The 14619-nt window shown below is 51.5% G+C and overlaps 7 protein-coding genes across 7 annotated transcripts; 3 read left to right on the forward strand and 4 right to left on the reverse strand.

Annotated features, from left to right (window-relative positions):
- Nucleotides 1-61: 61 nt before the first annotated feature.
- On the forward strand, nt 62-1076 carry GLRG_10014 (uncharacterized protein; the record flags this gene model as incomplete). The annotated part of the gene is made up of 3 exons (XM_008100699.1): nt 62-106; nt 230-433; nt 492-1076. The coding sequence occupies 3 exons, from the start codon at nt 62-64 to the stop codon at nt 1074-1076; spliced, it is 834 nt and encodes a 277-aa protein (XP_008098890.1).
- Nucleotides 1077-1375: 299 nt separating this feature from the next.
- Nucleotides 1376-2044, reverse strand: GLRG_10015 (cell wall protein; the record flags this gene model as incomplete). Its single annotated transcript, XM_008100700.1, has 1 exon — nt 1376-2044. One exon carries the CDS (start codon nt 2042-2044, stop codon nt 1376-1378), a length of 669 nt encoding a protein of 222 aa, XP_008098891.1.
- Nucleotides 2045-5149: 3105 nt separating this feature from the next.
- On the reverse strand, nt 5150-7257 carry GLRG_10016 (amino acid permease; the record flags this gene model as incomplete). The annotated part of the gene is made up of 8 exons (XM_008100701.1): nt 5150-5322; nt 5381-5458; nt 5522-5602; nt 5669-6099; nt 6158-6507; nt 6605-6759; nt 6812-7025; nt 7102-7257. The coding sequence occupies 8 exons, from the start codon at nt 7255-7257 to the stop codon at nt 5150-5152; spliced, it is 1638 nt and encodes a 545-aa protein (XP_008098892.1).
- A 467-nt stretch (nt 7258-7724) lies between these two features.
- On the forward strand, nt 7725-8127 carry GLRG_10017 (uncharacterized protein; the record flags this gene model as incomplete). The annotated part of the gene is made up of 2 exons (XM_008100702.1): nt 7725-7887; nt 7940-8127. Coding segments are annotated over 2 exons (351 nt in total), but the record flags the coding sequence as incomplete, so codon positions are not given.
- Nucleotides 8128-8173: 46 nt separating this feature from the next.
- Nucleotides 8174-10414, reverse strand: GLRG_10018 (fungal specific transcription factor domain-containing protein; the record flags this gene model as incomplete). The annotated part of the gene is made up of 6 exons (XM_008100703.1): nt 8174-8566; nt 8639-8886; nt 8944-9221; nt 9280-9705; nt 9778-10197; nt 10374-10414. 6 exons carry the CDS (start codon nt 10412-10414, stop codon nt 8174-8176), a joined length of 1806 nt encoding a protein of 601 aa, XP_008098894.1.
- Nucleotides 10415-10826: 412 nt separating this feature from the next.
- On the forward strand, nt 10827-12691 carry GLRG_10019 (aldo/keto reductase; the record flags this gene model as incomplete). The annotated part of the gene is made up of 5 exons (XM_008100704.1): nt 10827-11663; nt 11716-11886; nt 11946-12089; nt 12149-12235; nt 12293-12691. 5 exons carry the CDS (start codon nt 10827-10829, stop codon nt 12689-12691), a joined length of 1638 nt encoding a protein of 545 aa, XP_008098895.1.
- A 312-nt stretch (nt 12692-13003) lies between these two features.
- Nucleotides 13004-14037, reverse strand: GLRG_10020 (uncharacterized protein; the record flags this gene model as incomplete). The annotated part of the gene is made up of 2 exons (XM_008100705.1): nt 13004-13375; nt 13441-14037. The coding sequence occupies 2 exons, from the start codon at nt 14035-14037 to the stop codon at nt 13004-13006; spliced, it is 969 nt and encodes a 322-aa protein (XP_008098896.1).
- Between the last annotated feature and the right edge of the window lie 582 nt (nt 14038-14619).

The raw sequence follows: 14619 nt of genomic DNA on the forward strand, positions 1-14619 counted from the left end.
AGACATACAAAGTGCGCAACTACATTGCCAGGGCTGCATCAAACGCGCTGATCGCCTCAGTATGGACGTGCCGGCCGCCGCCAACGCCCTGGGCACTCTCGGTGCAGTACGTGAACCCAGTCATTCGCACCGTTTGAAGCCAAACTTACGCATCGCAGGTCTGTTGGTCAATTCAAGTTGGGTCATTGGTTCAGACAGGACTGCCCAGATCACTGACCGGTGCCGGCAGCTCATTCCTCAAATCATCATCAACTACCGTCGCCACAACGCGACCGGACTGCAGCCTTCCATGATGATGCTTTGGGCCTGGGCCGGCGTGCCGCTCGGTGTCTACAACATTGTTGAGGGATTTAACATTGCGCTGCGGATCCAGCCCCAGATCCTGACGTTCCTCAGTCTCGCAACCTGGATTCAATGCTATTACTATCAGCGAGTGTGTCATGCTAGCTTCAGACGTTTCGCCCTATGCAAAATGATTAACCTCCCTTCAGGCCTGGTCCGTCCTCCGCTCCCTCGCTGTCGTGGCACCGATTGCAGCCGTCATGGCCGGCATACAGGCTGCCCTCGTCATCGGCCTGCGCACCATCAAAGACCGCGGCGTCGAGTGGCCCATGATCCTTATGGCTGTGCTCTCAGCCGCACTGCTGGCCGCCGGTGTGCTGCGGCACTACTGGGACATCTACCTCCATCGTACCGTCCGCGGCATCTCATTCATCTTCGTCGCCATCGATGCCGCCGGTGACGTCTTCTCCCTCGCGTCCATTTTCTTCCAGACCAAGACGGACATGTTGGGAATCGTCATATACGCCACTGAGTTTATCCTCTGGTGCGGCGTCTTTGCATGCGGTGGATATTACAATTTCTTGCCTTGGGTGAGGATGAGGTGGCTTGTGAAGAACGGTACTGGAGGGATCACGTCCGTCCAAGGGAACGCACCGAGCCAGGGCGGTGCCGCTGCAGCACGCCAGGGCGTTGCCATGCACGACTTGCCCTCTTCAACCTCCGTCTTCCGTACCGCATCAAGAGACGAGTCGGGACTTCGGCCTAGGGGTTTTTGTCCCTCAGAGTCGAGTTGAAGAGCGCTTAAACGGGACTCGAAGCATTGCCAGCGAAAGGCAAGACTCGTTGCTATGGCGGCCTGCAATCACTTCATACTCTCAATGACGAACGAAGCATCTTTCTCATTGTCTACGTAAGCCCGTATGATACAGCGTATTCTCGTCCACCCAGCGTGCTGACATAGAAGGGGGTGGATAGACCATCATAGATAAAGTGAAAAAGCGGTTTTAATATCCCCCAAACGCATCCACTACCCACAAGCTCTCATCTCTGCTTGAACCACAAAACTCCTCGACCCAAGTTTTATTTGGAACGTTTACAACAGCATGACAGCGAATGCTGCGGCGGCAATGGATCCAAGGCTAGCATAGACAGCACCAGAGCCAGCAGTGGCGGGCTTGGAAGGCTTTGGTGCCGTGCTGTTACCGGCCATGTTAGCGTTGGTGCAGTTGCCTTCGCCGAAGCTCTGCTGGGTTGAGGACAGTGTCGTGGCGAAGCCACCAGCAAGCTGACTAGCAACGGACTGAACGCTCTGGGGAACCTTGGAAACAACCGCATCGATGAGCTTCTTCGCGTTGTCGCCGACTGTGCCGACTTGTGAGGAGATGACGCCGCAGAGGTTGGCCTTCTCGAACTCGGGCTTCTTCTTGTCGAGGTTCTTGGTGAGGGCGTTGCCGTCGCTTTGGAGGCCCGAGACGAACTGCTGAAGCTGGAGCGCCTCGTTGAGCGTGATCTCACTCGTGTCCTGGACCTGCTTTGTGCCCTGACTGAGAACGTTGCTGAAGCCTCCCGCAGCGGTGGCGAGACCGGTGAGGTCGCCGTTGAAGGCTTCGACGGCCGTGTTTAGTTCCTTGAGAGAGTTGCCGACTTGCGTGATGACGTTTTGGATGGTGGCCAGGTCACGCTCGGCGACGACCTTGGTGGGGGGCTCGGCGAAGACGCCCATGGCCAGGGTGAGAACTGTAAGCTCTGTGGTGAACTTCATCTTGTCAACAGTCGTATGATGTATGTGCGTGTTTTGTTTTTGTCAAATCGATGTGAGCGATGTGAGCGATGTGAGGAAACAGTCGTACGGTATATATTTTCTCGTGTTTGTCCAGCAAGATCAGGAGAGATTCGATGAGGGGGGAAAGGGGAGGACTTTTGAGGCTTATAGACTCACACAGACATGTTCGGACACCTGCAACACTGCGCCGCCTTGAAACCTTATTCTCGTGTGGGGTTTGAAATGTCCGCGCAAAAGGCAGTCACTCGATGCTGGGAGGGGCAAACAACCTTTGCTCAGACTAACAGAGCCTCAGCTCATGACCTTCTCAAAAGCGTAACTGGTCTCACATATTACCCATGGTTTACCCTCGTAGCCGATCCAGCTCACCCCTCCCTCCTTTGCACAAGTCAAGATAGAGGAGGGGGCGAGAGGCCTGGGTGAAAGACTCGACTCGACGCGTTATTCCTTGCTTCCCTTCGGACTAAGCCTCCCGTCCGCAGTCGCATTGACTGCTGCGTTTGTACTTGACGTCAATGCATGGATCCGGGAGAGTTCCTTGCCCGATAGGCCACTAGATCTGATGCAAAAGGGGATGTGAGGCAAGTTTGTTGGGCCACTCGCATCGCACGGATGAGTGTGGCCCATATTCTACTTGATGAACATTTGTTGATCTCAAGGTGGAAATGGCACACCCTATTCAAGGTCGCGTATAATACCGGGCCGACATGAAGCCCATATATTACTCAGGAAGGTACGGGGGCTCGGGCAGAAGTGTCAACTTGATAGAGTATGCCTCAAGACTCGCTTTGCGTCGTCTGCGAAGGCTTTACATTCATTAGCTCAGAGGTTAGGTCGGGTGTCGGAAACGCTCTTCTCGGCAGCAAAGCCGCCTCCAACAACCTGGGCGACAATCGACACCGCAACCAACCGGAGAGTTTTTTAGACCGAATGGAACCGCCACTTCAGCTAATTAAACGTTCTCGAGCCCAAATCGGCTACCCCAGCACACTCAGCACACCATGACACGACGTCGCTCGCCGACGTGAAACGTGAAACGCGCGGACGGATCCCTGCTCAACTCTCCTCCCACGCTGGCGGATATGGCGATCCCCCACGGCGCTCACAGCCGACCAACCCGCTCCTCGGTTGTGAGCTTCGTTTCCTTCGCCAAGAATCTTAACCCATGCTTCTGATAGACGATAATCATGGGTATCCTGAATTGTTTCTCAGGATGAACAAAGCACTCCGTATGGGTATGGGTCTCCAGGCGCAAAACCACCTTTGGGTGCGAGCTTGAGCGCCCTCGGCCGTCTTTCTTCTGCATGTACGAAGGGTCCTCACGGGTTCTATCGAATGATTTGGCAGGTCTTCGAGAAAATACAGCCCGCACATTGATTGAACTGTGTCCCGTTAAATGTTTAAGTACATGAATAGACAACCTTGGTGGCATTTTAATGGCCTCTTTTCTGTGCAGCACCGACGAGAGTTTGGCGTGCAAGATGTTGAAAAGCTCGCCTTGCACGCCCACTGCCCTATGTAGCTTGTTGAATTGATGCCAAGGACGCAAATCACCTCCAAGCCACCAAGTGAGCCCGATGGCCGATCTCCGTAAACCAAAGGTTATATTCGATAGTTCTTACTCTGATAATTAGTTTGAGGAGGGAAAGAAGCCAAGAAACGCAGTCACGGCTTGGCTGCTTGGTGGTGTGCAGTGTGGTATAAGCTGTTCTTTATACTCTCCCGCAGCCCAGTGGGTGTGAGGGCACGATTTGAATGTCGAATGTAGCCGAAACCGCCAGCATGTATCACCTTGTGAGCAAATACCCTCCAGCACTGGAGGTCCTGGAAGTCTGAAGCTCTGGTGAGCAAGGAGGGGGAACACATCTTGGGCGAGTCTCAGAATACAGGTGAAACAAGGTACGTCCAGACCTGCAAGCACGTCGGAAACGTGAAGGATAGGATTCTTCTGATGCGACCTTCGGCCGATTCTGCCGGACATAAACGCCAGACGAAAGTAGGTAATTGAATCGGATGTGCAGCGCCGGACGCACGGCTTGTCAAAGTGTTCGTGTGAATTGTGCCAGTTCAGGGGGCTCACGCTTAGTCCACCCTTTCGCATCGGAAAAGCCAAAAAGGGAAGTGTGCCCCTCGTCTTCCACTCCTTTGGCATCATGTCTGTTTCTGCTATATCAAATCACAATTGAATTTCATCTCAGGGTCTCATAAAAGAACATTTCGAGCTCCATCCATGTCAGAGAAGCCGAACCGATGAAGAACATGGTCAACTTGATCCAAACGCCATGCTGCATCAATACCCTAGACGCTTAATTATTGTTACACCAGTTGTAGGTTTCTGGCCTATTGTACCATCTTTAAAGGTTGGCCGTTGCCGAACGCAAATGTACGATTGGTTTGAAAAGTTTCCTGGTGTCTTGCCTTCTGCAGAACCACCTTTTAGATGCCGAGGGTGTGTTGATTACCGAGCTGGAACCTGTCGGCGCCGCTAACAATGGACGCCGATTGGCCTATACCGAGAGCAGCATAGAGAGTTTCATCGAAACCGAGTGTCCACTGCGTTTAGTCTCTCCATGGTGTTAATTTGTGTTAGATTATCATTGTATACCTGTGCTACCTTAAGAGGGGCCGCGTTGAAAACGTATCTTGGGAACCAACCTCCTGAGACAAAATTGAGACGCAGCAACTACCCGTGGGACTAGAGAACTCCAGTACGCCATATTTACTCGTACACGAAAGATAGAGAAATTCCAATTGTAGAATTAATCGGAATCAAAGGGACCTAGCCGATTAATCGGGCAGAGGTGAAACTTATGAAATGTCGCTGTCCTCACCAACCAGTACGTTTCAATCGCCAATTCTGTATCAGCTGAATCATGGCCAAGAAGATTCCGGTTCCCAGCGTCATTCCAGCAGATAAATTGACATGACTGAAAGTATTTTCCAGGTAACAACTTCAGGGACGGACAATTGATTCGCATCACGAACATCAACTGCGGCCGAATGCCTAGTAGCCCCCTTGAATGGTATATGCCCTTTGTCAAACTTTTCTGACTCCAGGAAGCCGTCTATGCTCCAATTAAAACATTATACAGTGTGGATGACCTTGTGAAGCAACTGCTTCAAGCCCTTCTTTGGAGGCCCATACAGTTCCTTCTGTGCTTTCTCTTGCCTGATGGATTTGAATTCTGTTTCAAAGTCCATTTCGTTCACGGCCACGATTCGGGATTTCAGGCGTAGCTTGAAGAAAACATAGAGAGCTGGGTATTGAACTCGGTATCAGCTCATAGTCTTCGAAACGTGGACTGATATACGTACCGGCAAAGATGAAAATATTGAGATAGCAGGTAAGAAACCCGGATGCAGTGAAATTTCCTGCGGTAAATACGTCGAATCCTTATTTTTTATGTTAGTTTCTATAATGACAGAACGTCTCGAAGTCGATGCCAGTGGACTAACCTGAGAAAAATACAATAAGGCACACCATGACTAGGGTAATCCACGATACATAGGGTTGCCCCGGGCTGCAGTAGGGGAGATCTGCAAATACTACAGTTAGGCTAACTGTGATTTTCTCACAAAAGTCCAAGGCAATGAAAAGCCTACCATCTCGAGAATACCCCTGTGCTTTGAGTCCAGCATAGAACCGAAGATACGTCACCTCGATGACGATCCAGCCAATGAGGCCAGCAACAGTCGTGATATTGAGGAACCAGCCAAAAACCACGGATGTGTTGTTGGCCACATTGAGGTAGACAAGCGGCATCAAGATACAAGTTAGTCCCACGGCGTAATGAGGCGTTCCGAACCTGTTGCAGCGCTGGAAGATCTTGGAAGCGTGACCATCGCAGCTTAGACCATAAAGAGTCCGGGAAGCAATGAAAACGCAAGCTGATCCACTGCTGATGGCAGAAGTGCATACAACTGCGTTTATAATTGAAGGTAAAACCGAAACTCCGGAACGTGTGAAGGCAATGACAAACGGTGACTGCTGTGCTGTGCCCGTCGAGATGCTCAGGGAGGGGTCGTTTGATGGCCTAGATGCAACCACCTTAGTTACGACCTTGCGAGGCACAATAATGAAGCAAGATTTACACAATCATTCCAACAATGAGAATGCTGAGAACGTAAAAGAAGAACACCCGGAAGAACGTTTTCCTGGTTGCCGCAGGAATAATCTTCCTAGGCTCTTGCGTCTCAGATCCGGAAATGGCAACAACTTGTATATTGCCGTAGCTGAACGCGGCTGAGAGCAGAACCTTCCAGAAAGCCAGAAAGTTGCCAGCTGAGCCTGGAACGAGATAGCTGTTAAACGCGCCGGGGTTCTGCCAGTAACGGAATCCTATGCGCTCGCCGTTCGGTCCTCCGCCAAGGTCGATGACAAGGCCGCCGATGATAAGGCCGATGATCGTCATGATTTTGAGGGACGCAAACACGACTTCGCTCTGCGCGGCTTGTAAGCATTCTAGGCATGACCTCAATGCCACAGTTGTGCTACCAAGGGCTTTGGGGGGGGGGGGGGGATAAGAAGATATCTCGCACCTCACCGTAAAGTCGAACACCACAGAAGTTAATCGTGAGGATGAACACCAAGAATACAGTGATCCAAACGCCTGGGTTGACGGACGTATTCCAAAACTGGATCAGCGTTGCAGCTGCACTGATTTCAGCAGGAACGGAAATGGACATCGTGTACCCTGGCTCAATGTTAACAGTTTCGTCGTAGTGAATTCGCACCTGGCAACTAACAAAAGTTCCATCCAGTGGCAGCGCCGAGTGCTGGTTCGACGAACTTGGTTGCATGACGTATAAATCCGCCTGTTGACGGCATGAAAGAGGTGATCTCTCCCGTAGTGTAGGATACACCCGCAGTGACGAGACCCATCACGATATAAGCCAACAACGCACCACCAGGACCGGCAGTCACAATAGTCGAGCCCGAGCTTAAGAATAGGCCAGTTCCCTTAGGTAGGCGTGTGTCAGAACGGTTCCTGATTTGTATACGCAAAGCCTCCTCCTTGTGGGGAACGAGAACTTACAATCATTCCTGCAATTGCAATCATGTTAATGTGCCGAGATTCCAAGTCGCGTTTAATCCCCTTATTCCCGTCTTGACCAGCAGTGTCTTTGGCGGATCCTGAATCCATCTCTGGGGACGCTCCAAGTATGGTCTCGTCTTTCTCTTTCCCCTCCATTGTGATGGCTCAACGTGGATGCAAGTTCCTAGGATATTGTACGGAGCTGGATGTGCACGTTGTTTGCTCAAGATGTCGAATGCATTGCCTGGCAACTCCCCATAGCTAACAAATGTGGGTGACAGATGTTAATGAGGGTTCTTAGTGATAGCCACTGGAGTTGTTTTGATAACGCGTCCGGAGCTGCCATTCAGGGTCTTCAGATATGAGTGCAAACCTGCGCAACTCCGCAGCCAATCGGCGTGCATCGAAGGTGCCATGATCGGCAGTTAGAACGCCGGTACCGGGGTCAAGCTTCGGCTTTGAACCCCGACCGATAAGCTTGGTTACGCCCACCCATGCGGGCATAAAATAGTTTGTTAATCGACACAAAGTATTATTGCACGTCAGTGTTACCTTCTCTATCTCGAACACTACTGCCCACCGATATGTCAAGTCCTTCGATACAATCAGTCATGACATCCAATACTACTCCGGATGACGCTTTCCAGCTGTACGACCTTCGGGTTGAAGTTGTTTGCCCGCCTGGACAAAGGATCATGTGCGGGGCCAAGGAAGGTGACTATTTTACCCTTCAGGGCGAGATGCTCCACCTACCGCCAGGCCAAGGTATCAGTATTTACAGTTTGTGTAATTAACTTTTTGAGCTTCATTTGTGATAATACACTGATGATTTGGGTAGCATCTGTGTTGCCACTTCTGCCCGCAAAGCAACGGGTCACTTCCAAAAATGACTGGATGTCGACCGATGCGTTGATCGCTTGTCCGGATCCGTGTTGCCCTTCTCAACTGAAGATAATCCGAGAGGGGATTAGGACTTTTCGCCATTCAGAGACAACAGCAGTACCTCTGAGCTCTGCCAATACATAGTAGTGCAGAATGGCCCCAACATCTTGTATATAACTCCTGATACTATTCAAGCGAAGAATACTCCGTCTTGGGCATTGAAGCCTGCTTCAGCCATGATACCAGCCCATGTCTCATCGTCTGCGAAACCCAAAGTCTGCCCTCCTTCCGTATAGCTGCAGATATAGCCTGGAGCTGCTGCGGCATCGCCAGCCAAGTATTCATGCCTGTTTGTTCCAAGCTGGCTCTGAGATTCGGAAGGATTGGTTTCTTTGTTCACTGCCTCCTTGTCGATGTGCTTAGATACTCTAGCCAACATGTTGCTGAGAAACCTGGACTGCAGTGCACAGCTTGAGCCTGACGGCGCAGCCTGCTGAGAGAACACTAGCTCTGCGCCTGAGATTGCGCTGTGAACGTCGACTTCAATTTGGCGAGATATTGGGTCCGAAGTAGACAGCAGGAGCTATGTATCGTTTATTAGCAAGGAAGTTGCACCGTTCGACGACGACGACGACGATGGAGGCATATATCTCACCTTGGTCAGAAATGCAGCGCTATAGGCAGTCATTACGTGGATAGAGTCTTGAGCAAAATACAACCACGATGAATGACGGCATATCAAATGAAGCATCTCCAAGGCACTAGAATAACTAACCCAGAAGGATTCCATATGATAAGACACATTATGCTCTGACTGTGCTAACATGTCTTGTAGGGGCAGTGAGAACAGTTGGAGTCGAAGGTGAGTGCCATAAAACTGGATCAGGAAGGGATGGCAAGTGTCTGTTTTGAGAGAGGAGATCAGCTGGTTAGTTTTAGGCCAAAGTTGGTGCTGTGTACCTTTATCTGCCAACTGAAGCCACCTCGACTCCCATTCTTCGACCCTGCCTTTGATAATGGCAAGTAGGGATTCGAGGCTATGCAATTGTCTTGCACGTAATCTACTCGACCTTGGGCACAATAGCTTGAAGACCTCGGAGCTCAAGAGACGCAATGTGACCAACGCATCAAGCAGTCGATCACCAGGCGTGGCCATGGCGTCCCTGCACCACGCCCCGATAGACTCGATGAGCTCGCTTCGCTCGATCATCCAGGGTTTTCCTGTTTGTAAGCTCATACTGAAACAGGTCAGAAACTGCAAGCTTTTTCTTTTCCAGGATTTCTGGCTCATCTCACCTTCGATCGTAAACAAATAGAACGAACCACGTTCTTTCAATATTTCTTGCTTGGCGGTTTTGAAGATCCGTCCCGGAGCCTGAACGTTGAGGGGAATACGACGTCAGTCGATCCCAACCCAGCTCCATGCCCATCCTTATCACGTAACCCAAGAGCATCCAGGCGCGGGTGTCCTCGGACTCTTTCCAATATGTCATAATCATAATCGCCTGGGCAGTTTCGACCGACTTGATACCGGTACGAAAGCTGTCGCTCAGGATATCTTCCGCGTGGTCACGAAGCTTCTGGTGAAGGGCTGGGTTGAAAGCTTTAGCAGCTGCAGCTAGAATTGCGGTAAGCAAGAATGGAGACTGTTGCCGGACTCGGTCAAATGTATGTAGCTGCGGGTCCAGTTGACTTATGTAAGGGTTGAGGTTCGTCATGAAGCTATCGTGAGAGTCAGTCAAGAGAAGACCAAAGAGGGGGCCAGATGGCGGTGAGGAATTAGAGGATGTTTACTTCGCAAACAAAGACATAGCAATCGAGAGGGTGATCAAACCGAGCCGGATAGGATCGTCATGAGAAGTACGAGATTCATTGAATGGAACCTCTGGACGATTCGAGTCTGACGCATTCAATATACTTCCGAGAGAAAAGCTTCCACGAGTTGCTTCGCGATTGAACAACCCGGCCGGCTGTAGGCTTCCGCTGCTCCAGTCAGGACTCGGTTGTATTGCCGGTGCTTGAGTCTCTCTGCTTTGTCTTTCTTCATTTTGCCTTGACTGGAACACCAGAGGCGAACTAATCGGGGCCGATGAAGATGCTTTGCTGCGCCGTGGGAAACTTCGATGCTCGTCAGTCTCCACACTCTTCGAGTCGCATGGGAATTCTTTCAGTCTCCTACGCACTGCGTCCCAGGTCTTCTCCCTCTGCGATGATCTTGAAATATGCAATTCAGCGATTTGCGAGCGCAGCGCTCACAAACCGTTTCACGCCCAGAAGTAACACACTTCAGCTTGACGCTCCTACACTGAAGGCAAGCCTTGGAACTGGTTGCCACAATCAATCTATTAGCTTGCGCTATATTTCTCATGTTAAAGCCTACAAGAACTTACGCAGGTTTACGATTCGGCGATGGTTTACTGTGTCGCTCCATAGTGCTGTCGCGAAATCGGATAGCTAGCGAGAAGCCCGGCCTTCAAAGTGACATGTCCAGGAAAACGACGGGGCTTCAGGGGTCGTACACTTTGCGGAATTGCCTATCTTGTTCCACCTTTTCATTTTTCATACCCCGCTGTTATCATTCTTAGTGGGGGAACATGGTCAAAGACAACCGGGGTAGACCAAAGCTTTGAACGCCGGTTCAACCGATGAATGCCGATGCACCGCTAAGGGTTAGACACAGGGTGTCGTCACTGACGAACTGATGTTGCATTCTGGTAGTAATAGATGATTAAAAGGCCAACGAGACACGCAGTGCCAGCTAGTCGTTAACTCGGTTATTGGATTTCACGATATTTCCGCTAGCTATTCAGCCTGGTTTCAGATCGCATACCATTTTCGCCAAAATGTCAGCACGCTCAGAAGCTCAGAGTGCCAAGACGGCACACGTCAACATGATGACGGACACCATCATCACGAATCTCCCCGCCGAAAACTTGCGGGTGATAATGCGATCGCTCTTAGCCGCCCACCCAGATATCACCTCCACCTTCGAGGCAGAGACGAGAAATTACATTCAAGATGTGGCTGTTGCAGCGGCCCAGGCGCAGCGGCCTGCGAACACCGACATTACATGGCTGCAAAAGACGCAAGCGACAATCCGATGCATGCTGGGTTGTGGGCTATGTTCTCAGAGCATTCCGTTGATGAATGAAGTGGTCGCTCAAGGAGTCAAACTTTTGCTTGATCCGGAAACAACCAAGGAGGATATGCTCAACGCATTGGCTGCAATCGACGGTGACATTGTGCAAATCATGACAGCTTTCGAGAAGACGTTACTGGCGTCTTCGCGGACATATCTCTTGGACGATGAGCGCACGCTTGTTACTAGTCTACATGAAAACCTTGTGGACTGCAGGACCATCACAGATGAGAAATCTCTGGAATACCCGTATGGACGAGCGCTCTTCTCAACGTCGATGCTGCTGGGACTTCCTCTCCCAACGTTCGATGTTACAACAGGACCCGATGGTCCGGGAGCGGGTCCTGTTGAGGCCAGTGAGACTTTCGAGATGAATGGACGCAGGCTTCCAAGAGTATTCACAGGGCTTTGGCAAATGTCTAGTCCTTCTTGGGGCGCCGCGCCGTCATCTAACATCATTGCTCAATTTTCCAAATATCTGGAAGCAGGCATGTCGGCATTCGATATGGCAGACCATTACGGAGATGCTGAAGTCATTTTTGTACGTCTCGTCGCCTGTTTACATACTCGCCTCTGCTGACTAGACTATGTAGGGCCGATTCCGATCGTCATACCCTTTCAAGAATGCGACATTTGCGGCGACCAAATATTGTGTTTTCAATCCGATGAAAGTAACACGAGCCGCTGTGGAAGCTAATATCGCAGAACGATGCCGGAGGCTGCAAAGTGACAAGATTGATTTGCTGCAGTTTCATTGGCAGTTTGTGAGTAGTCCAACAAGGGCTTATTGTCTGTGAATGGTTCAGAAGCTTACACTGCAAAGTATAATGATCCTCAGTATCTCGAAGCGTTGCGCTTATTGGAAGAAGACCCAAGGATCACTAACTTGGGGCTCTGCAATTTCGATACCGAACACCTTGAAGCGGCTATTGCTCATGGTATCAAAGTTCGCACAAACCAGGTGCAGGTATGACAGAGTGTCTTGAACATGAACGGTGGCTGGGTTGCTCGCTAACCACGTTCTAGTTTTCCCTGATCGATTCTCGACCAATAGTGAAGATGGGCAAGATATGCGAGAAGAACGATATCAAACTCTTGACCTATGGAACACTGGTACGCCGAAGCGAAACCTCTGGTTGATGTTGGCCCTGCTGATCGGAATTCTTACAGTGCGGTGGATTTCTTGCCGAAAAGTGGCTCGGAAAGGGGCAACCTGATCTTTACGACGCAGCAATCACGCCGAGTCAGCGTAAATACTATGCCATGATACGGAGCTGGGGAGGCTGGGAACTGTTCCAAGATCTATTACGGGTGCTGAAGAATGTGGCGGCAAAATATGGTGTCAGCGTCTCCAACGTGGCGACGCGTTGGGTTCTGGACTTCCCGTACGTCGGGGCGGTTATCGTCGGGGCTCGCATGGGCATCAGCGAGCATACAGACGAGAACTTGGCTAGTCTAGGATGGACATTGCAAGAAGAAGACCGAGAGGCGATTGAGGAGGTATTGAAAAAGAGCAGGAGACTGGACATGTTTGAAGCGATGGGCGATTGTGGAGGAGAATATCGATGAAGCCCGGTATTGGAGTGGACAAGTACCCTAAAGAGTTCAAGGGGTTCGATGCGCAGAGGTCTTTGAAGCATTCCTTTGCAATGCTCAAAGCCTCGGGCTGGTTTTCGTCACCTGCATCATGTTACAATCAATTAGGCTTCCGAGTCTATGTCAAGAGCTTGTATACGGACAGTTCTCGATTTGAAGGTTAACGCACTCCGCTGTAAACTTAACTCCTAGGTTAGGATGGGTATCATGAATGCCTCCAAGCCACGTCGCAATTTCCGCTGGCCTCCATCTGGTGATAAGCCAGTGATTCATACCATGCTGGTATCACCGAAAAACCCGTCGCCCACCGGTGCGGACGGGAAATCTCTCAACTCCGCTCTGCTGCTGTTCGTGCCACAGGCCCTGGATGCCCACCCAGCCTCCGTCTCCCGACATCTTGTACCGTCGCCAGGCCTCACGTAGATGGTCCGGCCGCAAAGGGCCTCTCCTGTCCTCCTTGGCAGCTTGGGTCTGGCTGGCCTCGTCCTTCGGGGGAGGCGTGGGTGCCTCGGACTGCTTTTCGCCTGTAGCCTTGATCCACTCGCCCTGTACGTCTCGAGCTCTTTCGATAAGCTCTCCAATGAAGAGCTTAGATACCGACTTGACGGCGAGAGCAACGTTTGGAGGCACTGACTGCGAGACGGTCGCATTGACAACCTATGGGTGCGTCAGTATAATGCCCGATGCGACTGCGGGGCATCGGCCTGCGGGATGGCACCTACCCTCTTGACAACGGACTCTGTCAATTTGGCTGCACGCCAGAGTTCATAGCGATCGTATTGTTCTGGGTCGAAGGATTCAACGAGCATGGCACGGAGTCTTATCTCCTCTTGCTTCTGCTCCTGTGTCCGGACCGTAGAATCCACCAGCGCCATGCGCATATCATTGTCGTCATCATCATCGTTGGCGCCATCCTCCTGACCCTCAGCTCCGGCGCCCGTGCCGCTGACCGTTGTAGGCGCGCGCCCGCCAACAAGCGAGGGCGTCTGCTCTCTCGTCTCCACATTTGTCTGGTTCTTGGGCTTCCTTCCGCGCTTCTTCTTAGGAGGCGCACTGGCTTGGCTGCCACTGACGACGCTCACATTATCTGCCGAGGGTGACCGTGGGAAAGGAGAACCGGCTTCGGGAGGGAAGGAGGTCTGGCGAAGTGGGTGCGCGGAGGCTGATGTGACTGAGAGCGTCGAGGCTTTCCGACGCTTAGCAGATCCCGGGGGGGCGCCATCTGAAGCGCGTTTCTTGTTCGACATGGGAAGCTGCGCGGATGAGGGATATGGCGGTGAGAGCGCCGTCGGAGAGTACGAGTATGGAGGAGAAGCCATGGTGAGGGGCTGGCAACGATAATAGCTAGCAGCCGACCAGGTCGCAGAGCAATAGAAGTCGCTGAGCGGGCGACCGAGTTCGTCGGGTTCGTCGGATGAATGAGAAAGACGATGGGAGGTTTGGTTCGAGAATTCGAGAAGGGGAGCTCGTCGAAGTAGGCGTTGGTCCAGTAGTGGGCGTGGAGGTGGTCGTTGGGAATGGATATTCACGTTGAGTAGCGCAGGAAGCAACGGGGAAGGTGGTGAAGTCGCGCCGTGATCGACGGAGAAAGGGTGAATGACTAAGCGGCCCGTTAAGTGCTCTGTATCCGTACCACTGGCTGGATCACCTGACCAATGCTTCTCGATACTGAGGTACGTATCTAAGCACAGGTACACAATGAGAGAGCGTTTGAGCACAAGCCTTGGACCCTTGAGTCGAAACACCCCCGGGAAAGTGGGTACCTTAGCTGTCCTAGGTAGGCATCTACAGGCTACCTGCATACACTAGTGACTGGTGTGCAACACTATTACCTACTCAGGAGGTTCCTACCTGTATCTAGGTACTGGGGGGCAACAGTGCGATAAGATAAGGCCGGCCGT

This window comes from Colletotrichum graminicola (genome assembly GCF_000149035.1).
Source record: "Colletotrichum graminicola M1.001 genomic scaffold supercont1.55, whole genome shotgun sequence".
NCBI lineage: Eukaryota > Fungi > Ascomycota > Sordariomycetes > Glomerellales > Glomerellaceae > Colletotrichum > Colletotrichum graminicola.